This window comes from Daktulosphaira vitifoliae, unplaced genomic scaffold (assembly GCF_025091365.1).
Source record: "Daktulosphaira vitifoliae isolate Bord-2020 unplaced genomic scaffold, ASM2509136v1 Scaffold_1, whole genome shotgun sequence".
Classification (NCBI taxonomy): domain Eukaryota; kingdom Metazoa; phylum Arthropoda; class Insecta; order Hemiptera; family Phylloxeridae; genus Daktulosphaira; species Daktulosphaira vitifoliae.
The window spans coordinates 82,569,266-82,595,623 of NW_026099572.1; the positions used below are offsets into that span (position 1 = coordinate 82,569,266).

The following is a 26,358-nucleotide window of genomic DNA, read 5'->3' on the forward strand; positions in this document are numbered from 1 at the left end:
TCACCCTGTATACATACTGAAATATTTTATACTATGAAATCTTTTAAGTCATAGGTATATTTATAAATTGATTAGCTATTCGTGATAATGTGTTAAGTCTACATGGACATACTATTTAATCTGTAATTTAAAAACAAATTTATATTGCAACAATGCATACTTAAAATTTGATAAAATGAGATTTTTTTCCATAATGATAGAAGTGTTTATAAGCATTTGATTCTAAAAACACTAATCAGTTTATCGTAACATTCAATTACTAGCAAAATAATTATAATATTGAGAAAAAAAACTTTTAACTTTTTTAATTACATAAATTTCTCGATTTATAAATTATTAATTACTTTTTATCATTATCTTTTATAACTAATAGGGATATTAAATTTTTTTTTTAACGACTACATGAATATACTATCTTATAAAATAGTGAATTATCTAATTAAGATAATAACTAGCTGATAACAACATTTAAACCAATACATAAAGTTATAATAATTTTTAAATGTATACAGGGGATAGATTTATGTATGACTTTTTATCGTTGACATATGTGGGATATGTCACATATATGTCCAACCCACTTCTCGTCCAGACATAGAAATGTATAATTTTCCAACCCCAACATGAGTTATTAATTATATATAACCAGTATTTATTATGCCATTAATTGAGTGGGTTATGATAAACAGATCACTCTGCATATCTTACAGCTCGTAAAGATTGGGTATATACTACTCTCGTTATACCCATAGTGTATAACCACTCTATAAATTAAAGTGTTTTAATGGATTAACGCGAGGTTATTAGAAATTATTTATAAACCCAACAATTAAAATTACATAGTATCTATAAGCCTTGGAATGAATGATCCATTGGATAAAAAAAAATTAAGAACAAAAATGGTAAAAATTCGTTTAACTTTAACGATCAATAGAAGATGAACTAAATTGTTTGTAATTTTTTTTTAATCACATTATTAAGTAAAAAAAAGAAAGTAAATTAAAATTATTTTTTAACCCTGAAAGAATAAAAAAAAAAAATTATTTAACCATATATTACGTAGAGTTTTTTGAATCAATTAAATTTTTTCGTTATAAAAATAAAAAATGTTCAATAGTTTCTGAATAAATGAGCGTTTTACTAAAAATGAATCGCCTTGTATTAATTATTAATTGATTTGGTTGGTTAGGTTGGAATTGACACTCATTTTCTCAGAAAATATTACAGTGAATTATACTCTATAATTTTTCACTAATTTGTGATTTAAATATGTCATTTTTAGTTTAATACCTCCAGTAGAACTGAATGTGCACCAAGAAAATATAAAAAAGCTCTTTAATAATATTGTTAAACATGGAAAAGAATACTTGCAACACATAAATATTATTTTAAATGATAAATCAACAATGAGCTCTAATAAAATTCTACAAGGTCAAATGAATGACAATGAATACCAAAATAAAACACTACATATTTCTCTATTGTTACAATGTAGATTTTCTGAAATTTTTCATCATTTCTACATAGCAATGAGTGCTTTCATTCGAATATGTAATCACGAGAATAAAAATTTTGATAGATTAAAATTCATATATTGTGTGAAAGAATTTTATTACACGGTTGAAAAATCTTTAAAAGTATTTGATTATATGGAAGAAATATTGAAATTATTAAGGTTAGGGTCCTTTAGGTCATATGCAGTGAAAATAATATGGTGCATAGAAGATCATATTAATTACTATAAAAATTATATTAATCAAATCAAACAGAATATTTCAAATACAAAAAAAAGTGTTACCGAAATAAATGGAAATTTCTGTGAAATTTTTTTTTTTAAGTCATTTGTACACTATTGGATTACAACTAATCGTAATGAATATAATATATTTTTTAAAGCTACTAAAAAATACTGTGAAATAAATTCCAGTTTTTTCCCGAGCACTGAGGCCATGATAAAACATCTTTTGAAATTGCAGCCTTCGGATAAAAATGAACTGGAACATATTATTCAACCACTTAGGATATATATTATTGAATATATAGACAATATTATTAACAATGAGTTGAAAAATATTAGTTTCTTTTAAATCCATTATTTTATATCAGTAATTACAAAATTTAAGTATATTACTGTAGAAATTGATTGTCATATTTTGTTTATTATGAAATTGCATGTGAATTCTTTCTATATCTTCTTTGTTAAAATGTTTAAATATTACTCAATACATTTATAACTTTGTCATATGAAATGAAATTTTAAAAATAATATTTGAATAATATTATATGTAAATGATAATGTCGCAATAATATCTTCCGAGTCTTTTTTTAATTTTCTAATAATAAAAATAAATATGAAATAAATTGACGTTAAGCTTGTTAATGATTAATGATTTCTATTATGTTATATCTTAGTTTAATTCTAAATAATATTTGTAGCGTATCAGTGCCGAAATCTAGGTGTACTGATCTATTAAATATAGTCAATCGGACAACCGTATAAACACCAAAAATAATATTCTGGTTTAATCACTGTAATATTCAAGAATCATATAAAAAATATTAAGAAATATTTTCTATGTTTTCACATTTAAAATTTAATATTTCCAAAAAATATCGTGAATATTAAATTGTTATCTGTAACTGATTAGAATAAGAGCAAAACATAGTATTGTATTACGTAATTTTTTAACGTATAAACATTTTTTTAACTTTATTCGCTCATTTGAAATTAAATTCAAATTTAAAAATAATGATCATGATTATAATATTTTATTCTAAATTATTATTTTTAATAATATCATATTATTAGCAGGATTATACATAAATCAATTAACAGTAACAATTGAATAGTGTTACTAAAATATTTATCTTTTATTAAGTTTTAAAATGCTTTAAAAATGTAATAACAAAACATTAAAAAGATAATTTGCTACCAAATTATTTCATATTTTCTCTATAAACTGTTTATCTTGATTTTTTAAACATTTTTAGTAATTTTTAAGAATTTTTATTTTAATAAAATAATAAGCAGATTGATTTCATAATACATCATTATAGTCCTAAGCTCAAACAAGTCTTTAAAATAGAAATTAGTAACAAATATTTATTATAGTATTCATCAGAACTTGGCAAGACATTCTGTATAATAATATTCAAATGGATTAGATTTTTAAGTAAGTTGTATTTATAGGAGCCATATTATTGTTATGTGAATGATTTAAAACCGTTTTCATAACGTTATAACCAGTAAAAAACGTTTGGAAACACAAAACGTAATAAAAAACGATTAATGAAAAATATATAATAACGACAAAAAATACATAACGAAATAAAACAAAATCAAACAGAAAATGAAATCATATTGATTATTCTTTAGAACTTATATGGTATAATGAATTTGCGGAAAATATATAAATACGACAGGGGCGGACTTAGGTATGTGGTGGCCCTTGGGCGGAATGCATTGTGGGGGCCTCTTATACATAAACAAAGAAATATATTTTTTTACTTATTAAATAACAATTATTATTATATTTGTGATACTAATGTATACCAAATTTTTGGGGGCCCCTGGGCTGCAGCCCACTCAGCCCTCCCCTAAATCCGGCCCTGAACTACGATCAAGCCAATGTTTCTTAATATAAAAGCTAAGTTAGGAAAATGTTTACATGTGAGTAATGACAAGTTAATTTGTAATTAGGTAAAAAATATAAAACTTAAAAAATCAATAATATTTGAATATTAAAAAACATAAAACTTAATAAATATACATTATATAAATATTGCAAAACAAAAATATTATTAATTCATAACGTTTTAATTTTTTGAAACATTTAATTTGACATCACAGTCAGTTGGGTCGCAAATGTATATAAACGATTTGTGATCGCCATTTATAGTATTCGATTGTCACTGTCCGATTTTGAACCGTATATCGAAGAGTTTATTCGTTATTCCTGTATATTCTTAATATTATTTATGTATAAATAGATTTATTAGTGCTTATGTCTTGCACATCAACTGCATGCTATCTTTCATTTCCCATCCTAAATTAAGCAAAAACTAAGGATTTTGCACTTTATCTGTACCTTGTACTAAGTTTAACAGTGAATTTTAAACATTTACGGAAGACTGCTTTATGTCAGCCATGACTGCTGATATCTAATAACTCACTGATCATCTCTTATAATTTTTGTTTATTGATACTTTCAATAAATAATGTTATAGAAACCAATAGTTATTACTGTGGTTATAACTTTCCTTGAGAATGTAGATCATAAGTCTTTTGTTTTTAGATTTGATATTTAGGCGATCATAATATTAATTAATTAATAATACATTTTATCATTCACTCAATCAGTGTTCCACCTCCATTTTTATTTAAATATGATTTCTATAAAGGATGAGCATCATGTCCTTTAACATTAACTTTTTCGAAAAAATAAAATTGTACATATATATATATATATTTTATTTTTATTCTCATTATCTCTAGATTCTTGAAATACAATATTACATTCATTACAGTTTTGTTATTAATATAATGAAGTTTTAAATTACCAGAATATTTGTATTGAAATGAAGGAGTTAAAAATAACATTTAACAACTGTTTTAACAATATATTCAGTAAAAGTAAAATAGACAAATAATATAATATAAGGTGGTAATAATAATACAACGACAATGACAATATAACAATAATAATGACTGTCTCCCAAAATTAAAAAAAAAAAAATTCACATAGCCGTCTGTTATTTTGTAATACTTCATCAGCGTAAATTTAAAATGTTTTACCTAACATTAAAATAAATTATTACACTAAATTTTAATTTTAATTTCAATTTCAAAAATATTATTTATGGACATTCTAAAAGATTCAGATCCAATACCGTAAATAAACACGTAGCTAGGTTTTTAATCGTGGGAGGAGATTTTATTAAAATATTACCTTTTTTATGAAGTAATATCAAGTTTAATTTCACATAAATAATGTAATTTTGACAAATTTCGGAGAATCTACACCACATTTACCCTACTAAATACCTGTCCGGCAGTAAAAAATCCTTAACCTTTCTTAAACAACTGAAATACCATTCGAAATAAAAGGGAGTTGTAAGTTGTACAACCTTGTTTGTATCTTTTAGATTTTGACTGATAACTTTATTAGTTGAAGTAATACAATTATCCCTTAAGTTCTAGTATAGTTAATAGTTAATACCAGATAGATGGATCATTCAGAGAAAACAAAAACACCCTAAATTACTTTTGTGCGCGTGTTCACGCTATTTACAATAAATTACTCTACCTGATCTCCAAATTGATTGCATGGAAAAGCAAGAAACCTCAAACTCTTTTTATGAATATTTTCATTCAACTTGTTAGGTTTTTGGTAACATTTATCAGTATAACCACATTTAGATACTATGTTTACAATAATAAGCACGAACCCTCAAAAGGTTTTCGACTTTCTTTAGTATACAGTTTACTGTAAAAAAAACTAGTTAATTTATAATACTGACTTGTATTTTTGAAATGATATTTCTTATAATCCCTTATTTGATTTGGCATTAAATTCATATACAGATGTTGCATTTTTCCACTTTTTCAGCAGTTCAAGTAATATATAATTGTGTCTAGTAATTATTAGATTTAATAATTGCCGCAAAATGATAGTATATTTTACAAATCCTTTACTTTATATGGCGGCTAAATAACTGAAGATAATTTTTGAATATTGATTACCTTGATAGTTATTAATATAATCAAAAAAAATTTATTAATACTTAAGACTAAGCATACTTTAGATGGTGTTAATCCACAATATACCTAAAGTGTTTTAAGTGTAATAGTACATCACAAAATTATGATTGTTAATGGTTGGAAAATAATGAATAGTAACTATCTAGCCTTTCGACAGTTATTTAATGGACATTCAAATAGTAAAAATATTCGATAGTTATCCAAACTATTCAAACAGTTTTATATAGTATTCGATAGTTATATTCAAAAATTTTAAAACTATTTAAAATAGTTTTTAAACATAAGTTTATGTAAAATTTTTTAGGTATTTGATAGCTTAGGCTAAAAATAAATTATTCAGTTGTATAAAAAATATCCTATAATGCACATCACTAATAAATATTTATTTCTACGCAATGATTTAAAAATTCCCGTGTTGTCTAAAATATTTGTTCGAATGCAATGTGATAGTATACGGGTTAGTTAACGTTCGCTTTCTGTAGTCTCTAATTCATGCAGGAGAAGGAAGCAGGGAGTGGACTGTATAAAATGAGTAAAGGTATTGAAAGTATATAAAACAATTAACTGTATTTTAACATATATCATAAAATCTTATATATATATATACTAATAGGGTAGGGGGAACACTTAACACTAATGCCACACTGGCGTAAAGACAAATAAATAGTAATATAAGTAAAAGTAATAACATAATGAAAATAATTAATTACTTATCAATTACTGTAGTTTTGTAAATTACACAAATGAACTGAATGAATAACTTTGCCATCAAATGGTGAATACAATTCATTAACATCAATGTGGTTAATCGCAAGACAATGATATGGCGATATACATGGGTACAGGCGAATTCACTATATTTGCGTACTAAGGTACACGCGAATCGCTAGGGCCATTGTCTATATAAAAAAAACCCAGCACAGGGAGGTCGCAGCACAGTGATAACGTAGCATAGTTGTATCAAGTATAATTATATCTGACAGTGATTAAAACCACTATCCTAAGAAACGCTTCGATGCAAATCATTAGATAGTGTTTAATTTTAAAAAATTGGTGGATTATTCCAAAAGCTACATGATCTGCTAGTTCCTTAATTATATTCTGATTAAGATAAAGTATGTCGAATGAAAAATGGATTATTAAAAAATATTATTTTTCATAAAAAATTGTGTTGATCCATACATTTTTCAATATGTTATAGCATTATAAACTTAAAAATGTAAAAAATAAAATCAAGAATTTTCACACAAAAATAGCATTCGGTAGCCATTTTCACCGTGAAGATAAAATAAGTCCAAAATTTTTTTTCCTATAATAAAGTGCATTACATTAGCTTTAATTTACGATATATATAAAAGTGTCAGACTTTCCGGAACACTTTCAAAAGTTAAGATGAAAAAGTAAATTTTTTGTGAAGAAGTTGTCATTTTAAATCCTCTCCTGTGGGCAGGTAAAGAGTCAGATTTATAAAAAATATATACCAAATAAAGAGGAATGATATCATGCATCTATAAAAAAAAAAATTTATATTGATTTGGCCATTTTTAAAAAAGTTATGGCAATTATAAGTAAAAAAAATTGAAAAAATTAGCGATTTTTAAATTTGTAATTTTTTTGGAGGTTTCCCCCATTTACGGGGAACGAGGGAAATTTTTTCAATTTTGAAGGGTAATGTCTTCGACTAGATACGATTTGTGATCTTTTGACGTATCGTTGAAAGAAATCCGTTCGGTGAGAGCTGAGAAAAAGTGGTAACAGACACAAAAAAAAAAAAACATATCATAGTAAAATCAATACCTTCTCAGCTCCGCATCGAAGCTAAATAACTATTATGCATAAAAAGGCATCATAGAACACTTTTGCGAGGGTCAAAATGGTAACAGCAACACATATACTGCGACTCAAAGGATTTATACACGATATCATAAATCGACCGTGTACGTAATCATACAACGTAATGATTCTCTCATACAACCGAAGGTGGTAGTGCGAGTGGCGTTATCAGTCATAACAAAAAATGTAAGAAAACACCCTCTTGTAACTGCATATCCAACATACTTTTCTTTTTTTTTTTCATAGCTGCCTTGTTGGCCATTTTAGTATTAAATATTGATATTTAATAATGATATTTATATTAATGATATTTTATATTTATTTTTATTTTAATATTTAAGCCTTGTTTTGTAATTCTTTTAATTTCTTTTAGTGTAAAGACCACCCTTAATCTCTTATACAGTCCATTCCCTAATTCTTTCTCCGTGAATAATTAAACAATGGAACCTAACGTTAACTAACTTGCACATTATCACCGGGTGTTGTGTTCAAACAATATTATTTTAATATACAACTAATTTTGATAATTTAACAATATTCTTATTAAACTAAAATCAAAATTATCTTTACTTTTTAAAATAATTTATTTCTAAGGAGAAAATCACTCATATAATTTGTATAAAATATGTTACAAAAAATGTTCACAATTCCTTTAATTATACGAGTAAATAAGTGGAACATAATGAATTAATCATTCTGTAGATTTTTTTGTAGGTTTAATTAAATTTTTACGTAGCACTTTCTTTTCTTAGTTCTTCAAGAATTTATATATTTGACACGAATTAAAGTACACGTAGAAATAACAAATTTCTGATAATATTTATATTTTATTTTATTAATTTATTAAAATTACTCATGTTATATTTTTAGAATGATATTGTTATACAAAATGTGCAACAAAAAATATTTTATTTCATTGTATATGATTTGAAGGAATTTTAACTAACGGAGTTTAGTAACACAGTTAATAATTAACTGAATAATGAATTTTAAATATTATATTTTATTATTTTTATCATTGAATGTAATTCTATCAGGTTTTTGTAAAGTAAATTTACTTTACAAAATGTACGTTACTAATGTATTAAATCATATTCGAAATGAAAAAACATGGGAATCTTTACAACACATTTATGTTAGGTATACAGAAATGGAAAATGCAAATGATTTCAGGGATTTTCAAAAACCAGTTGAAACATCTTCAGCTGCATCGACACTCAAATTCATGATGTGCATATTGAATTATAGGTACGGCGAAATACTTGAAATGTTCAATTTGATTTTAAGCTATGCTATAAATTATTGTCAATGGACTTTTGAAAGTCAACAATATGATAATTTTGTAAAATGTACCCAGCAATTGTACGAAGCAACAAATAATTCAAAAACAATGTTTAAATGCTTGTATGATGCTATAGAGTTTATGAGTAATTTAGATTTCAAACTTATAGACAATACAATCATCGGCCCAGAGTCTATTGTCCATATTGTAAAATATTATAAGGACTACATATTGGTTATCCCAAATACACTGGAATTTATGAACACTGATCAAAAGTCAGACATCTTTGCAGCATATAATGTTTTTTTTTGCATAAAAAATTTTTATGAAATATCTTCACAAAACATGTATATCCTTCATGGTATTGTTAATAAGTATAGTGGTGTATATGAAAATGAAATACCAAACAAGTTAAGAATAATCTATAGAAATTCAAATGAAATTAAAGAATTATTACAACATTGTATTGTTATGAGTAATATCTGTGACGATCTTAACTCACTGTACAAAAATGTTATTGAAAATGAAATCAAGAACTACAGATTTGAAGAATTGTTGAGCCCTAAATCAATTGAGTATAATTAACAATTAAATTTATTTTGACTATTTTACAATTGCATTGACCAGATGTAAAAAAATTATTTTTAAAATTTAATTTTTAATGGCCAGTGGCTTATTACAGGGTCATTAAGTAGGATGAAACCTAAAGACAAATTATTTTAAGGAAGTGTTATTTAAATTTTTAAATGTTACTCATTCAAAATAGTGGACGGGGCTAAAAAATTAATTTAGGACGCAAAAATTATAATATGTTAATGGTTATATTTACTATATATTACATTATTTTTGAAACCAATTTTTTTAATCTTGTTCGAATGAGTTCAAAATTCGCTTATTGAAAAGTTATCTTTTGCATTCATAGAAACAAAGTAATCAGAGATTTTCGTTCAAGTCTTATTTTAAAGCTGTAATTGGCAATTTTACTCAATAAAGTAATCGGTGTTTTTCAAGCGACAACAATTTTATCAAAATAATTCTTTACTTAATTCCTTGTTATTATTAATACTTTGTGTGAAAATATTGCTTTAATTTTATACTTTTTTTATGATTATAGATTAACGTTTTATATTGTAAAATAAACACGAAAAACTTTAAATTTTACAAGTTTTGAAATGCTTTAGAAATGTAACAACAAAACATTAAAAAAATATTTTGCAACAAATTATCCTATATTTTCTCTATAAATTGTTTATCTTGATTTTTTAAACATTTCTAGAAATTTTCAAGAATTATTATTTTAATAAAATAATAAATATTTGAATTTGGTGATATGATAGCAGTAAAAATTTCAAATAATTTTGTTCATCTGTTGTTGCTTGTTAAAGTTTAGCGATTTTTGACTAGTTTTCTATGACAATTTGACGTTTATTATTATTATTTTTTATTATATTATAATATAATATAATTATATTACAATATACATGATATATTTAAGATAAAACAATATATACAAAAAAAAAAAAGAAAAAGCTTCGAAAGTCTTGCTGAGAGTCCAACCAATGAGACCAATCCTATTAACATTAACTTAATACAACTTTTATATTACATAATTAACGGCGAAGCCTATTACAAATATAATAACATTTATAACTGAAAGAGGTCTCTACACCAAGATCTTTTAAGTCGGTGAGGAGGGTTATCTGGGATAGAAAGTGAGGATAGATTTTTAAAAAGAGGATTTGGATGATTTTGGAAATGGTTGTGAAAATGTTTATAACGAGAGATAGCAATTTGTTTTATAGTAGTAATGTGGAGGTCTTTATGAATTATTTCGTTTGATATATAAGGTGGACGTTAAGAATTTGACAAAGGCATTTGGATTGTAAAACTTGAATTTTGTTAATATTTGATTATTTTGCTACACCCCATAGCCCAATACCGTACGACCACATTAGGTTTGATAAAGCTTTTATATATTATGAGTTTAGTGTGCACGTTAGTTTTGGCAATTTTGTAGAGTAATGGTTGGAGTATTCTAAGCCGTTGGTTTACACTTATTATTTTTGCATTTTATGAATGTGTGGCGACCAATTAAGTTTACGGTCGAGGATAAGACCAAGATATTTAACTTTATTTGAAGAAGGAACAGAACTGTCATTAATTAAAACTTGGAGGGGATTATTATGACAAAGATTAAAAGTAATACGAGAGGATTTATTTTCGTTTAGCATGACTCGCCATTTCTGGCACCAATCGTGCATGCAGTTTAGGTGTAATTATAGTTGAGCAGCAGCAATGTTATGATTTTTATGAATTGAAATAAGTACTTTGTCATCTGCATAGTCTACCATCTGGGTATTGACAGTTCTTGGTTGGTCAGCAGTATAAATATTAAATAGTAAAGGAAAGGATATTGCACCTACGGGAACGCCACATTTTATTAGACGTAAATGGGAAATTTCTATACTGAATTTTGTCGCAAAGGTGCAGTCCTCCAGATAAGACTTATAGAAAAGGAAATAGGAAGGCGGAAAAATGTTACGAAGTTTGAGTAGAAGACCTGGATACCAGACTCTATCAAACCCTTGTGAGATTTCAAGCATTACAGAAGAACAATAAATTTTGTTTTTCGAACTAGAGGAAATCATATCAACCAAGCGATGTACTTGAAATATTGTGGAGTGTTTTTCTCGAAAACCAAATTGATAATTTGGAATAACGTTATTTTCTTTAATTATTACATTCACTCTCTTTAAAATAAGTTTTTCACAAAATTTAAAAAAAAAGGACAAAAGACTTACTGGTCTATACGAGGATGCAATGTCAGGAGGTTTATTATCTTTGTGTATGAGGATTATTAAAGAGAATTTCCATTGAAGTGGAAATTATGACAATCGAACAATGACATTTAAAACACAGCTCCACAAAAAAAATCGAATGAATAGTGCTAGTAAACAGACCATGTTTACTTTATGTTTGCGGGGTCACTGAATACGAATCTGAGGTTTTTTTGACGCCATCACGTTATGGTTTTTCATAACCTCAAAAAATGTGCCTAAGAACCAAGTAATTACTCTACTATATCAACAGGGCAATTTCTATACTAATACCATTGCCCTCACCTAGTATAGTATTAGCACTCAAGTATTGTGTGGTCATATTACTATATTATGCCAAAAGTACTCTCAACGTCAGGTCAGTCTAAATGATGTTAGGTTTTTTACAGGTTAAGGCTCTGTGTACAGTAGATTTAGGTTTAAAATTTTTCTGTCTTATTTCCTAATAAATAACTTGGTTCTCAAGCACATTTTTTAAGGTTATGAAAAACTATGACGTGATGGCGTCAAAAAAACCTCAGATTCGGTTCAGCGACCCCACAAACATAAAGTAAACATGGTCTGTTTACTAGCACTTTTCATTCGATTTTTTTGTGGAGCTGTGTAATATATGTCAATACAATTATTGCTTTTTTAGGGAGTTGTCGAGCAATTTCAGCAGTAATTAAATTATAACCTGGGGCTTTCTTAGGAGGAAAAGTACAAATACAATTTTTAACATCATTAGGAGAAAAGGATTTAGATAGAAGATTCATAAGTAAGGGTATAGAGAGTAAATAATTTAGGTTACTGAGTGACGCGTGTATTCGAATGTCGGTATGAGGTTGAAAATGTTGGCTGAGATGCGACCCAAAAAGAACTGCTTTGTCATAGTCATTTATAGCCAAGTTCGAGTTCCTACTTTTTAATGGAGATAAAGTAGTCCTTTTACGTGAGATAGAATTCGTGGCTTTTCATAGGGAACCATTTTTCACCGAAAGTGAAGAAGTGAATTTTTCAAAGGATTCCTTACGAATTTTGAAAATCATTTTTTTAATTTTTATAGTTAAATTATTGTATGTATGTTTGTCAGAAGGAAATTTAGTTCTTTGCTACACAGCTCTGGCTTTTCTTTTAAGTGCAATCAGGTCACGGGCATACAACGGAAGTGGTGTGGAATACAGTGCAATGGTTTTTTTTTAAAGTAGGAGTTAGATTATCTGGCAGCAGTTTGTATTAAGGATGTTAAGCTATTGGTTGCGTTTTCAAAATCATCATAGTTTTTGAGTTTAATATTTAAAGTTAAATTCGTATCAATGATGTTTCTGAATGTTTCCCAGCACGTGTTTTTATTTGTTAAAGTTAACGGGTTAGTGTGGATTGGAAGACTGGAGACTGATCATAACAGGGATCAAATAAATTTTTAACTGATTTTTTAATGTTACTTGGGATGTTAGAAACAAAAATATCCAGAATATCAGGACGTTTACTGTTAGATGTTGTCCAGTGTGTTGGACTATGAAGAGCAATAATAGAATATTTTTTGAACATGGATACTTGACTTAGGGAGATACCTTTGAAATTGTTAGAGTGACAACCCCAACTGGTATGTTTTGCGTTTAGATCATCTCCTACAGTAAAGTTATGGCTTCGTCAAGAGAAATAATCATAAAATTGTTCAACAGATATATTGTTTCTAGGAGGGTAAATAGCAGCAAAAGTAATAGGAATCTGTTTTAAAACAATTTGTATAGAGGCAGATTGTAAATAGTTTGCCTGAAACTTTGAGTTGGTATTATATTTTATAGATGTTTTAATAATGATTGCAGCAACTCCTCGAGTTGAGTTGCTAGGGTGATTTGTGTATGGGACTTGATAGCCAAGAAACGATATTTTTTATGTATTAGTAAGTGGGTTTCAGATGTAAAAGTAGATAAAATTAGATAAAATTCATTTTTGCGGCTATATAAGCCATTTGTATTCCATAGTAAGATGAGAAAAGATTTTGAGGTTTGTGGATTATTAGACATTATTTTTTGATAAAAGGTGATTTAATATTGTAGTCAAGAGGAAGAGTAGTAGATTTATTAAAACTTTAAACTCATTTAGGAAATCTGAGAATAATTTATATTGATCTTGAGATCAAGAAACAACAGGAGAATTGGCAGTTATTTGTACATAGGATGGTGTATTATTTTTATTTAAGTTAGATGAAGTTACCTCCTTATTATGAACAGGTGAGACTTGTGTGGGTGTACTCTAGGCTGAAGATTTTGATACGACTTAAACATCCATATACGTTGGAAGTCCTTGTAAATACGTCAGCCCTTCTAGTTTGCTGGGTGATCGTTTTGGCATAAGACACTTTTGGCAAGAGTATCTCTTGGTTTTTCACATACTGATGAAGCATGATTTTGGCCACAGCGAAGACTATAAGCACAATATTTTCTTCATATCACATGAACAATTTTTTTGCTTCGATTTGAAGCTAAGAAGATATTAATTTTACCATAATGTAGGCAGATAAATGGTCAGAATTCCAAAAAAATGTATGCAAAATAAAAAAAAATTATCTAAGGATTCAATATAAAAAAAAATAATTTTTCTTCGTAAATTTTGATTATAGTTATGGCACTTTTAAGTATCAAAATATTAACACATTAAAGAGTGATTTTTAAGTAAAAAATGCATTTTTTGTCCAATTTCCCCATAGAAGAAAAGGTGTCAGAGAAATTTACTGAGAAGGTATTAATTTTACTTTGATGTGTTTTTTATTATTTTTTTTTTTGTGTCTATGAGCACTCAATCTCAGCTCTCACTGGACCGAATATGATTAACAATACGTCAAAAGATCACAAATCGTATTTAGTCAAAGACATTAATCTCAAAATTTGAAAATAATTCCTTCGTTCCTCGTAAACAGGTGAAATTCCCCAAAAAATTACAAATTTAAAAAAAATTATATCAAAAGAAAGGAAAATATCTGAGGTTTCAATTCAAAAAAATATTATTTTTATTTGTTCATTTTTGAAAAAGTTATGGCAGTTTTAAGTACAAAAAACATCCCGATAAAAGGTAATTTTTATCGCAAACATTACATTTTTTTTTAATTTTCGACAGCCATTTGCACATAGAAGATAAGATGTCGGGACAAATTTTTTTTTTTCATTTGATAGAATATAACATAACCTTTGATTTGATATATGTTTAAAGGACTCAGTATTTCCGGAACATTTTCAAAAGTTCAGTTGAAAAAGATCTATGTTTTTTACAATATTTTAAGTTTTGAACGCCCCCTATATAAGGGGAAATTGTCCAATTTTAATAAAAAGTATGTCAAATGAAAGATGTACTTATAATGTATTTAGAAAAAAAAATTTGTGCTGATATATACATTTTTCAAAAAGTTATAGCATTTTTAAGTTGAAAATTTAAAATCGAAAATCAAAAATTTTAACACAAGAATAGTGTTTTTTTAACTACGGCAGCCGTTTAAATGTAGAAGAAAAAGTATCGGGACAAATTTTTTTTTTTCATTTTATAGTACATAAAATCGATAATTTTCGAATATTTTTTCAATTATTTTTACTTAAAATTGCCATAAAATTTTTTAAAAATAACGAAATTAATATTATTTTTTTTTTATAGATACCTTAGGTATTTACTTATCATTTTATATATTTTTATGAACATTTGATCTTTTACCAACCCACAGGAAGGGTTTCAAAATGATAACTTTTCCAAAAAAAATTNGATCTTTTACCAACCCACAGGAAGGGTTTCAAAATGATAACTTTTTCAACTTAACTTTTCAAAATGTTCCGGAAAGACTGATACTTTTATACATACCTTAAATTAAAGCTTATGTAATATATCTCAATTTGAAAAAAAAAATTTGATCTTTGAATTTGTCGTCATAGTAAAAATGACTACCGTATTCAAAAATGTGCTATTTTTGTGTTAAAATTCTGGGTTTAGTGTTTTATTTTATTTTAAAATATCTGACAAGATGAGTACACAGATTTTCATAAATATTATACAAATAAAATTGATATAGCATATAAAATTAAACTTAATTAAATTTTTTTGCTTTTTTGAAGTCGATAGTAACGACGTACGGTTGCCGAGTATGTAAAACTTATGTATTACGCGCTTTGTGTACAAGGTTCTAACCCGTGTTTGGCAAGGATATTTTTGCATTTTTCTTAATTCTTTTTAAGTTAGAATAAATTTTCAATTCGTTGATTTTTATCTCATTTAGATTCAATAACTTCAATAATGATCAAGGATCCCTGTAGTCGCACCTCGCAAGAAGAAATTTCTTATTTCTACTATTATTCTATTATTCATATTAAAATTATTTTACTATATTTTAGGTTTTAGCTTCGATGCAATGCTGAAAAGGTATTTTTTTATGACTATCATTAATTTTCTCTGCTCCAACTTGACCTACTTTTTTCAACGATACGTCAAATAATTACAAATAGTTAGAGATATTACCCTCAAAAATTTTAAAATTTTCCACTTTATCGATTAAAAAGTGACTTAGTCCACATTTTACTTTTAGACAATTAAAATTATTAATTTCTAATGTTTTTTGTAAGTATTTGTTGTCGTATTAGGTATTTCATAATAGATTTAATAATAATAATAGGTAAAATTATATTGATTTGGTCATTTTTGATAAAGTTGTAAAAAAAAATTTACTCAATTGAGCGTATTATAAAATTTGATTATAATTGTAAAAATCCATTGTTAATTCAGAAGAAACTAACAATCATTTTTTTTAGAAATGATTTATATAATAATATGTTACCAAAAAATTTGGGATATTGTCACATATCTAAAAAAATTCGACCACACAATTTATATATATATATATATGTATAAGGTAACACCACAGTTAACGCGTATAGCTCAATGGACAAAGTAACCCTTATTGAGCGGTTTACCAACACGAAGTTGGTATTTATATATGTATGTAAATATATATATACAAGTAAAGATTTTACAATGGCCAGACAGTGTACATGAGAACACGAAAGAACATCAAAAAAACTAATCACCACAGAAGCGTACAGAGCGGCCAATTAAGGTGTACATCAGAAACGAAACAGCCCACAATATCTGTAATCCATATTCAGCGGCGGTCTTATCTCGGTGTCAAGGACGGGGAGACAACCGATGACAATGGATTGCCATATTAATAGCTGGACGGCTGATATCGAGAGAGACACGGGTGAGCGCCAGCCTAGAGCAAAGAGCGGTGCAGTGTCAATATTATAGTCTAGTAGTAGCACAAATAGAGTAAATATATTATGAAATTATCATGTAAATTTTTTTCATTTTGTAGTTGAAATCTATTATGAAATACCTAATACGACAACAAATACTTACAAAAAACATTAGAAATTAATAATTTTAATTGTCTAAAAGTAAAATGTGGACTAAGTCACTTTTTAATCGATAAAGTGGAAAATTTTAAAATTTTTGAGGGTAATATCTCTAACTATTTGTAATTATTTGACGTATCGTTGAAAAAAGTAGGTCAAGTTGGAGCAGAGAAAATTAATGATAGTCATAAAAAAATACCTTTTCAGCATTGCATCGAAGCTAAAACCTAAAATATAGTAAAATAATTTTAATATGAATAATAGAATAATAGTAGAAATAAGAAATTTCTTCTTGCGAGGTGCGACTACAGGGATCCTTGATCATTATTGAAGTTATTGAATCTAAATGAGATAAAAATCAACGAATTGAAAATTTATTCTAACTTAAAAAGAATTAAGAAAAATGCAAAAATATCCTTGCCAAACACGGGTTAGAACCTTGTACACAAAGCGCGTAATACATAAGTTTTACATACTCGGCAACCGTACGTCGTTACTATCGACTTCAAAAAAGCAAAAAAATTTAATTAAGTTTAATTTTATATGCTATATCAATTTTATTTGTATAATATTTATGAAAATCTGTGTACTCATCTTGTCAGATATTTTAATATTTTAATATTTTACGGTAGTCATTTTTACTATGACGACAAATTCAAAGATCAAATTTTTTTTTTCAAATTGAGATACATTACATAAGCTTTAATTTAAGGTATGTATAAAAGGATCAGTCTTTCCGGAACATTTTGAAAAGTTAAGCTGAAAAAGTACTATTTTCTATACGCATTTTTAAAGGTTCGAACCCCCTCTGTATAAAAGGAAATGGTCCGATTTAAAAAAAAGTATGTCGAATCAAAAAAGTATATATAAAATATTCATTTATTTATTTATTTTTTTTTCATAATTAGTTTTCAATACAGAAGTATTATTATAGTTAAACGATTAAAATAAAACTATACAATAGAAACTAAGACTATACAAAAGAAAAAAAAACATTGTTATTAAACACAATTAAACATGTAGTTAAATTAATAAATTAAACATACTCAAAATACTAAAAAAGAAAGAACAAAACAAAGTAGACCTAGGATATTAAATTAACATACAGAAAAATATTAAATAACGAAGCCAGCTGAATGAACGTAGGAAATTATATGTATAATTATTGAGGAGGATTTTGTATTAAGGATATTAAAACTATTAATGGGTGAAATATTAAGAGAGGACAGGAAATTGAACAAGAGTAAACGGTTATGTTGTAAAGCTGGGCAATGAAATAGTAAATGAGGAAAATTACAGGGGACTTCATCATTGTGTTTGGGGCAGAAGGGGGAATGGTTTAGTGACATGTTAAAGGCATGACTAGGTAACCGATTATGACCAAATCTAAGACGGGAAAAAGAGGTAATATGGAAACGGGACAGAGGGAGGTTGTAAAACCAAGAACGTTTAGGGATAGTTGGAACTATAGATTTATGCCAGTTAGCTAAAGAAAAATTTGACCATTTATCTTGTCATGCTTTATTAATAGCTGGATGAAAAGAGGAAAGGAGATCGGAAGAGGGAATATTTATGATAGCTGGTCGGTTGAAGGAGTTAGTCAGTTTGGCTAGATGGTCTGCTATCTCATTGCCAGATATTCCGACATGACTGGGGCACCATAAAAATTCAACATTAATGTCCATTAAATAGAGACTATAAATTAAGGCTTTAATTTTGATTGTGAGGAAGGATCTACTTTTTTTAAAAGGAACTGAGGAAAGAGATGATAAAACTGACAGTGAATCCGAGACAATCAGAACATTTATTATATTGAGTGATTTGATGAATTCGATAGCCGAGGATATCGTATAAGATTCGGTGGTAAATGAACAAGCTTTTGAAGGGAGATTATCTGAGAAATTCATAATTAGACTAAGAATAAAAAAGGAAAAACCAGCGGAATTAGTATAAACTGAGCCGTCAGTGAATATGAGGCAATAGTTAGCAAAACGAAAGGAAATGAGTTCATCAAAAAGATAATTGACGAGATTAGTTGGGAGAGATTGTAATTGAGGCTTGCTATAAGAAAGAAATAGATGGTTAAAGTGAATTTTAGGAAAATGAGTAAATGCATGAAATGGAATGTCGTATATAGGTAGGCGATTGATTGAGGTAATTATGGAATTAAGGTAGGGAATCAAGGTAGTAGGAATTGAGGCAAGTATAGGAAGAGTTTTGGGTACATATCGCCAAAGTGAACTTAGTGAATGAAAAAAATGATATATTAATTTGGCAGGATTGGATATCTGTTTTAAAAGGAATTTATAGGCTAAGTAACGAGATCGAATTTCAATTGGAGGGCATACACATTCTACTTCTAAACTCATATTAGGGGTAGAGTAAACTGCACCTATAATTGTGCGTAAACAAGCAGCGAGTAGAGAATTGATTTTTTTACGATGAACAGTGGAAGCCGAGGCGTATAAAAAGGAACCATAGTAAACTTTAGAGCGAATAAGAGCCTTAAAAATAAGTAAGAGTGAGGAAGGGTGGGAGCCCCATCAGGTACCTGCAATAGAACGTAGAAGATTAGACCAACGTGATATGGAAGAGATGAGGTACTTAAAGTGAGGCATCCAACGGAGTTTCTGATCTAGTTTGAGTCCGAGGTAAGTAACACAATCAGAGAAGGATAAGCTAACTCCATCAAGCAAAATTGAAGGGTGTTGTAGGATGTGTTTTCTAGTAAATATTATAGCTTTGCTTTTTTCTGGGGCAGATTCAAAATAGGAAAGCTGGAGTACAGAGGAGAGGATCTGGAGTGCATTATTTATATTCGATACAGTAACCTGGAGTGAACTATGGGAAGAGAAAATAACTATATCATCGGCGTAAAATAAACTAGAGAAATTATTAGATGTGAGTGATTTGCTTATATCAGCAGTATATATGTTAAATAAAATAGGACTGAGACAGCTACCTTGAGGAAGACCTCTATAAGTAACACGTTAGTAATAGGGACCAAACGGCGATTTAAAGTGAAGGAGGTGGCATTTAAATAAAGAAAAGATAAATTTGCACACCGATATAGGAATGTTGATGGAGAGTAGACGTGTAACAAGAAGAGGAATGTTAACAGAATAAAATGCACCACGAACGTCAACAAAGACGGCTGTTGTAAATTGGCGGTTACAAAACGAATGGTACACGGGACCAACAAGAGATGATAGGCATTCCATTGTGCCCAGTCCACGTCGAAAACCAAACATGTTAGGAGATAGTAGAGAGTTGGATTCAAGATACCAATCCAAGCGAGTTTTTAGTATAAACTCTGTTAATTTGCAGAAGGCAGATGAAAGGGCAATTGGACGGTATGCGTTAGTAGCAGCACCACTTTTAGGGATAGGAATTACTTTGAAGTGTTGGATTGTGTTGGATTTTGATTTTTGGTATGTTATATAGTCATGAAGAGAACCTGAGGATCTGTATTTTTTGAAATGAAAGGAGCGCATTTTAACTGCAGTGGTGCAGGTTGAGTTCCACCAAGGAGGAGAATAGCTAAAACTTATATTGTTCGAACGCTTACGCGGGGTTGAAAGTTTTGCTGCTTTTATTAGGATATCAACAAAAATGTTATAATTTGTTGTAGGGGAGGTGGATTCAGACCAAGATTCGAGTAAGGTAGAGACAATTAGGGAGAAAGAAGTCCTATCTGCTAAGTCTAAATTAAACCTTAAGTTATCTGAAACATTGGAGGAAGAGTCACAGTTCAGGCGACCCATACTCTGAGTGGGCTGTATAGAAAGACTTGTTACAATAGGATAGTAGTCGCTACCGTGAGGATCACCCAAAACGTACCAAGAAGAGGACAAGGAAATATTAGGGGAGCATATTGTTAGGTCAACAGCAGTATCCGGGAACGGTGGCCGGTTAGCTCTAGTTGGAGCAACTGTGTTCAGAATACATAAATTATGCTGACTGATGGTTGAGTGAATAATATTGCCTCTATAATTGGAGTTTAGTGAACCCCAGGTAAAATTATGACCATTAAAATCTTCTGCAATAATGGAGTTATTGGAGAGTAGTTTAAAAATTTCAGAAACTATTAGAATAGAGGGATTAGATGAAGGAGGAATGTAAATAGACCATAGTTGAAAGGTGTTATTGTCCGGCATTAATACATTGATACTAACTAGGTCGATTGAAAAGGTACTGAGAATTTGTTTCAGATTAGTATTAAGTGTAATGGGACGAAATTGAATTGAGGAATGGATCAAGATGGCAACACCGCCGTAACCATCTTGTCGGTCAGAGCGGACTGAGGTAAAATTTGAAAGGTGAAAATTTCTATTTGGAAGTAACCAAGTTTCTGAGAGTAGAACAATTTGGCATTTATTTTGGTGGATAAGAAATGCAAGGTCTTGTGTTCTAGATAAGATACTTCTAATATTCCATTGCAAAATATTTAACATTTAGTTATTGTAGTAAAAGTAAAAAGAGAAAGGGAATAAGTAAATAAATGACAGATACATAAAAACCTTATGTTCATGTAAAATAATATATACATAAATAGGATATAAATAAGTAAATAAAAATATACAAGTGAAACAAGAGACAAGTGTACGTACATAAACATACGTGCGTGTATATATTGCATAAATACGCACATAGACAAAAGTATATACATAAAAAGTCATAAGGACAGTGAGTAAGAAAAAAAAAAAAATAATGATGATAAAATGTGATGAGATGTAGAAGTTACTGCAAACTGTTATTATATGATAAAGAAAGAAAGTTAAGGATGTGAGACTCAATTAATTGATTAAGGGTTGAGGGGGATGATAATGTAGAGGAAGGAATATTGTATACAGCTGTAGAGAGTTGATTAGCCAAAGAAGTGATCCAGGATTTCTCAGCAGGTTGAGCATAGGAGTTAGTGGACATGTATTCGAGAAACGAACCATTGGGAGAAGACCAATCATTACTTTTATTAGAGACAAAATTCGGGTTGATAGTTTGGACACTGTTTTTATTGCCATAATATTTATTTTTACTTTTTTTGGAGAATGATTGTGTCAAGCTTGGAAAAGATTCTATAGATATAGGGTTTTGAGGAGCACTGGCGTTATTTATAATATTTGTGTGGCGGTCGAATGTTCTAGAATGTTCGGCCGCCGCCGCTTCTAGAAGATTCGTCGCTCTACATAAGCGTGTGGCGGTCGAATGTTCTAGAGAGTTCCGCCGCCGCCTCTAGAAGATTCCTCTGACTATTTAAGGGCAAGATCGTCGCTCCAGTCAATCAATCGATCAGTCAATCACTTACGCATTCTGTCTAAAACGCGCTTCGTCTCTCGCTGTTATTTGTTAGTTCGTTGTAATATAGTATAGTTGTTATTAAATCGTAAAAGTGTTTATTACTTCTATATATTACACCTCGCTACATTTGCATTGCTTGAAACACTATTCGAAAAAGTTTTAGATTTATTAACAATGTTATTGTTAAATATAAAAATGGCATCGTTGTACGATATGTTTTCAACAGCCATGATTTTTTTAATCTCCTTTTGATGGGACCATTCAGGACATGAGCGATCTGTAGCCTCATGCGATCCTTTGCAATGTAAGCATGATGGGGTAGAGTTGTCTTTATTAGGGCAATCGGTGGCAATATGATCGTTAGCACCACAACAGGCACACCGTGTCTTACTTCTGCAAAATTTGGCTGTGTGTCCGTAGCGAAGACACTTATTACAGATAACAGGCGAACGGATGCTAGGAGAAACCATGAATATGATTTTAAATATTGATATTTTTTCCGGTAGTTTTGAAGAAAAGAACTTGAGTTCTACTAAATTAGTTTGGGTTGGGGTATTAGAATTACGTTTTGTAAATATGCGACGAAAACCACTAATAGGAACCGGCGATTCGATACCTTCCCAAAAATCCTCCTCTGTTGTTGAGGTATCCAGGTGGATGATACCGTGAGAGTAAATTAGAGTAGACGAGATTGAAGCTTTTACGTTTATACCAGGGAGAAGGTTAGAATTAAGGCAAGCATTGGCAGATTTGATAGAATCAAATAAAACTTTAATTCTGGATCCAATGGGAGTTATTTGTTTTATACCGCCGAATTTGTTGTGGAAAAGTTTCCCAATTTTTAGCGGGTGTAATTTGCCGATACTTTAGTCGCTAACAGTGGATTCAACAAGAATTACCGGAGTCCCGTAAAAATTGTTTGAAAAAGATTTTAGAATAGGATCTACACTCGAATTACTAGTAATTTTTTTTACGGTAGACAAATGTACTGTTTCAGAATCATTGTTTACCTTATTTGGCGTATTTGTGTTATATATATCAAGGTCGCTATTGTTATTCATAACATTATCGATGTCCATAGTATTAGAATTACTATCTGACGTTAGAGTAATGGCATCATTAAGATATGCCGTACTAGTTTCATTGTTATCGGCCGATTCGTTAATATTATACTGAAATTGTATGCTAGCTAGGAGTAATTGCGGTTGATTATCTAATAGGTATTGTAGATTCGGAGAAACCAGGCTGGTAGGAACCGTTATTAGGTGGACGGCCCGGTTCACCCGGTGAATTGGGCATACGGAAACTTAAAAAGAAAAAATTATGCGAGACTACTTATGTGAGTTAGAGAAATACAACTAAATACGATAGTACTATACGTATAAGGAAAACCGGACTCACAGGTGCGTAACAATAACACGACTTATCGCTACAATAGCTGAAGCCGAACTCATAAACTATTTATTATTAAAGAATAGAATTGATTCACGAATTTTTTAAAAAGTTATATCAACATAATGTTAAAAAATGTAAAATATAATATCAAGAATTTTTTCACAAAATAGTTTATTTTTCATACGGTAGGCATTTTTACCATGAAAACAAATCCAGAGATTAAATTTTTTTTTCCAAATTAAAGTGTATTACATAAGCTTTAATTTAAGGTATATATAAAAGTGTCAGTCTTTCCAGAAAATTTTCTAAAATTAAGTTGAAAAAGTTAATTTTTTGTGGAAAAGTTATCATTTTGAAACCCTTCCTGTGGGCTGGTAAAAGGTCAAATGTTCACAAAAATATATAAAATGATAGTTAAATACCTAAGGTATCTATAAAAATAAGTCATATTAATTTCTTCTTTTTAAAAAAATTATGGCAATTTTAAGTAACAAAAATTGAAAAAAATGTCGAAAATTAGCGATTTTTAAATTTGTAAGTTTTTGGGGGATTTCACCCGTTTACGAGGAACGAGGGAATTATTTTAAATTTTGAGGGTAATGTCTTTGACTAGATACGATTTGTGATCTTTTGACGTATTGTTAATCATAATCGGTCCAGCGAGAACTAAGATTGAGTGTTCACAGACACAAAAAAAAAAAAAATAAAAAACACATCAAAGTAAAATTAATGCCTTCTCAGCTTCGCATCGAAGCTAAAAACAGCGTGTGTTATGAGTACGCGCGTTTAAAATAAAACTTCTTTCTTTATGAAGATATCGCGTTTTAATTACATCTATCGTGGTTCTTTAAAAATTTTTTGGAGTACAATCAAAATTATTCGAAATTCAATTACTTAATACATTTTAAATAAAATTACTTTAATTTTCAAAAATACCGTACTAAATTATAATATAAAATATACTTTATAGTCGACTGTGGCCAATCAAGATGACGACCGTGATGCGATCGTCATGGTCAATAATCTGTTTTTTTGGACCCTCTATAAAGAAGTTTTACTTCAATTATAAAATAACGTTATAATATATATTTTATTATAACATTCTTTTATAATTGAAAATTTTTAAACGATAGAAGAAAAAATTTGTTTAACGCGACCACTGAATTAAATGAAATAATATTTTTCGTGTAGTTAAAAACATATCCTTATAATGTGAAATCTATTTTCTGTTAGAAATTTTATCAATATATTAATGTAATGCATTTTTCATACAATTTTAGATTAACACCTCCAGATAGTCTCATTGATTACCAAGAAGATATAAAAATATTATTTAATAACATTTTGAACTATGGAAAAGAATATATGCAGCACATAACTATTGTTTTTAATAAATTATTTATTAAATTTGAAGACATTTTAGAAAAGAAATTATATGAAAAAAGTAGTATTGTACGTATTTCTCAACTTATACACTGTAGGTTTGCTGAAATATTTCAAAATAATCACATAGCATTAATTGCTATTATTCGTATATGTAGTTATGAAAAGAAAAGATTTAATAAATCAAAGCTTATGCATTCTGTGAAAGTACTTTATTACTTAGTTATGGCATCTTTAAACATATTTAATATTATGGAAAACATTATGAAAGTACTAAGAATAGGATCATCTCGACCATATGCATCTAAAATAAAATGGAAATTAGAGACTCACATAATGGAATATAGAAATTATTACTTAAAAGAACAAACAAATATTTTGGATAAAAAAGATAATTTTTCTGAAAAATTGGCACTTTTATTTTTAAAAAATGTGATAAATTTTAGTATAAAAAAAAATCATAATGAATACAATATATTATTTAATACAACTAAGAGATATTGTCAAATAAATTCTAGTTTTTTTCCAAGTACTGAGGTCATGATAGAACATTATTTGAAATTACAGCCTTCGAATAAAAATGAACTGAGACATATTATCCAACCAATAGAAGAATTTATGATAAAATATAATGACAATATTATCAACCATGAGTTCAAAGTTCTTTATAATTCTTTTGATTATACAATATAAAAGATCACAGAATAAACCATTTTGTAAAAGTTTATCAATGTTACAATAATAAAATTAATATTTTTGTGTATAAGTGGCTGAGTTTTATATGTTGATTATTCAATTAATAACAGATATAAATAATATAAAAAGAATAATAACTTTGGTATAACATTTTTTCTGACAGAATAATTGTTTATGTTAGTTAATACTTATGTAGACCACTACTTTATTTAGACTTTTTATCACAGGGGTATAAGAATAATGTACTCTTTTGTAGTATCTAGTAATATCATAAAATTTCATTAAAGTATTCACACATTTCGTTAATATTTAGTAATGTACAACATCGACATGATTTTTAAATGAGATTCCGAAATCATACAACCTCGTAAGTGGGTCACTTTTTAAGTTTCCGTATGGTCACCCATCTCGGTATCAACAGCAAATAGCGCAGTTTAACATCAGCACTAAGTTGGTGACTGAATATTCCTTTAGGCCACATCAAGCTAGCAAAAATATTTC

The 26,358-nt window shown here is 28.5% G+C and overlaps 1 protein-coding gene across 1 annotated transcript; it reads left to right on the forward strand.

Annotated features, from left to right (window-relative positions):
• The first annotated feature begins 8,559 nt into the window (after nucleotides 1-8,559).
• On the forward strand, nucleotides 8,560-25,878 carry LOC126896872 (uncharacterized). The gene is made up of 2 exons (XM_050670014.1): nucleotides 8,560-9,451; nucleotides 25,059-25,878. The coding sequence occupies exons 1-2, from the start codon at nucleotides 8,577-8,579 to the stop codon at nucleotides 25,852-25,854; spliced, it is 1,671 nt and encodes a 556-aa protein (XP_050525971.1). The 5' UTR covers nucleotides 8,560-8,576; the 3' UTR covers nucleotides 25,855-25,878.
• Nucleotides 25,879-26,358: the final 480 nt, after the last annotated feature.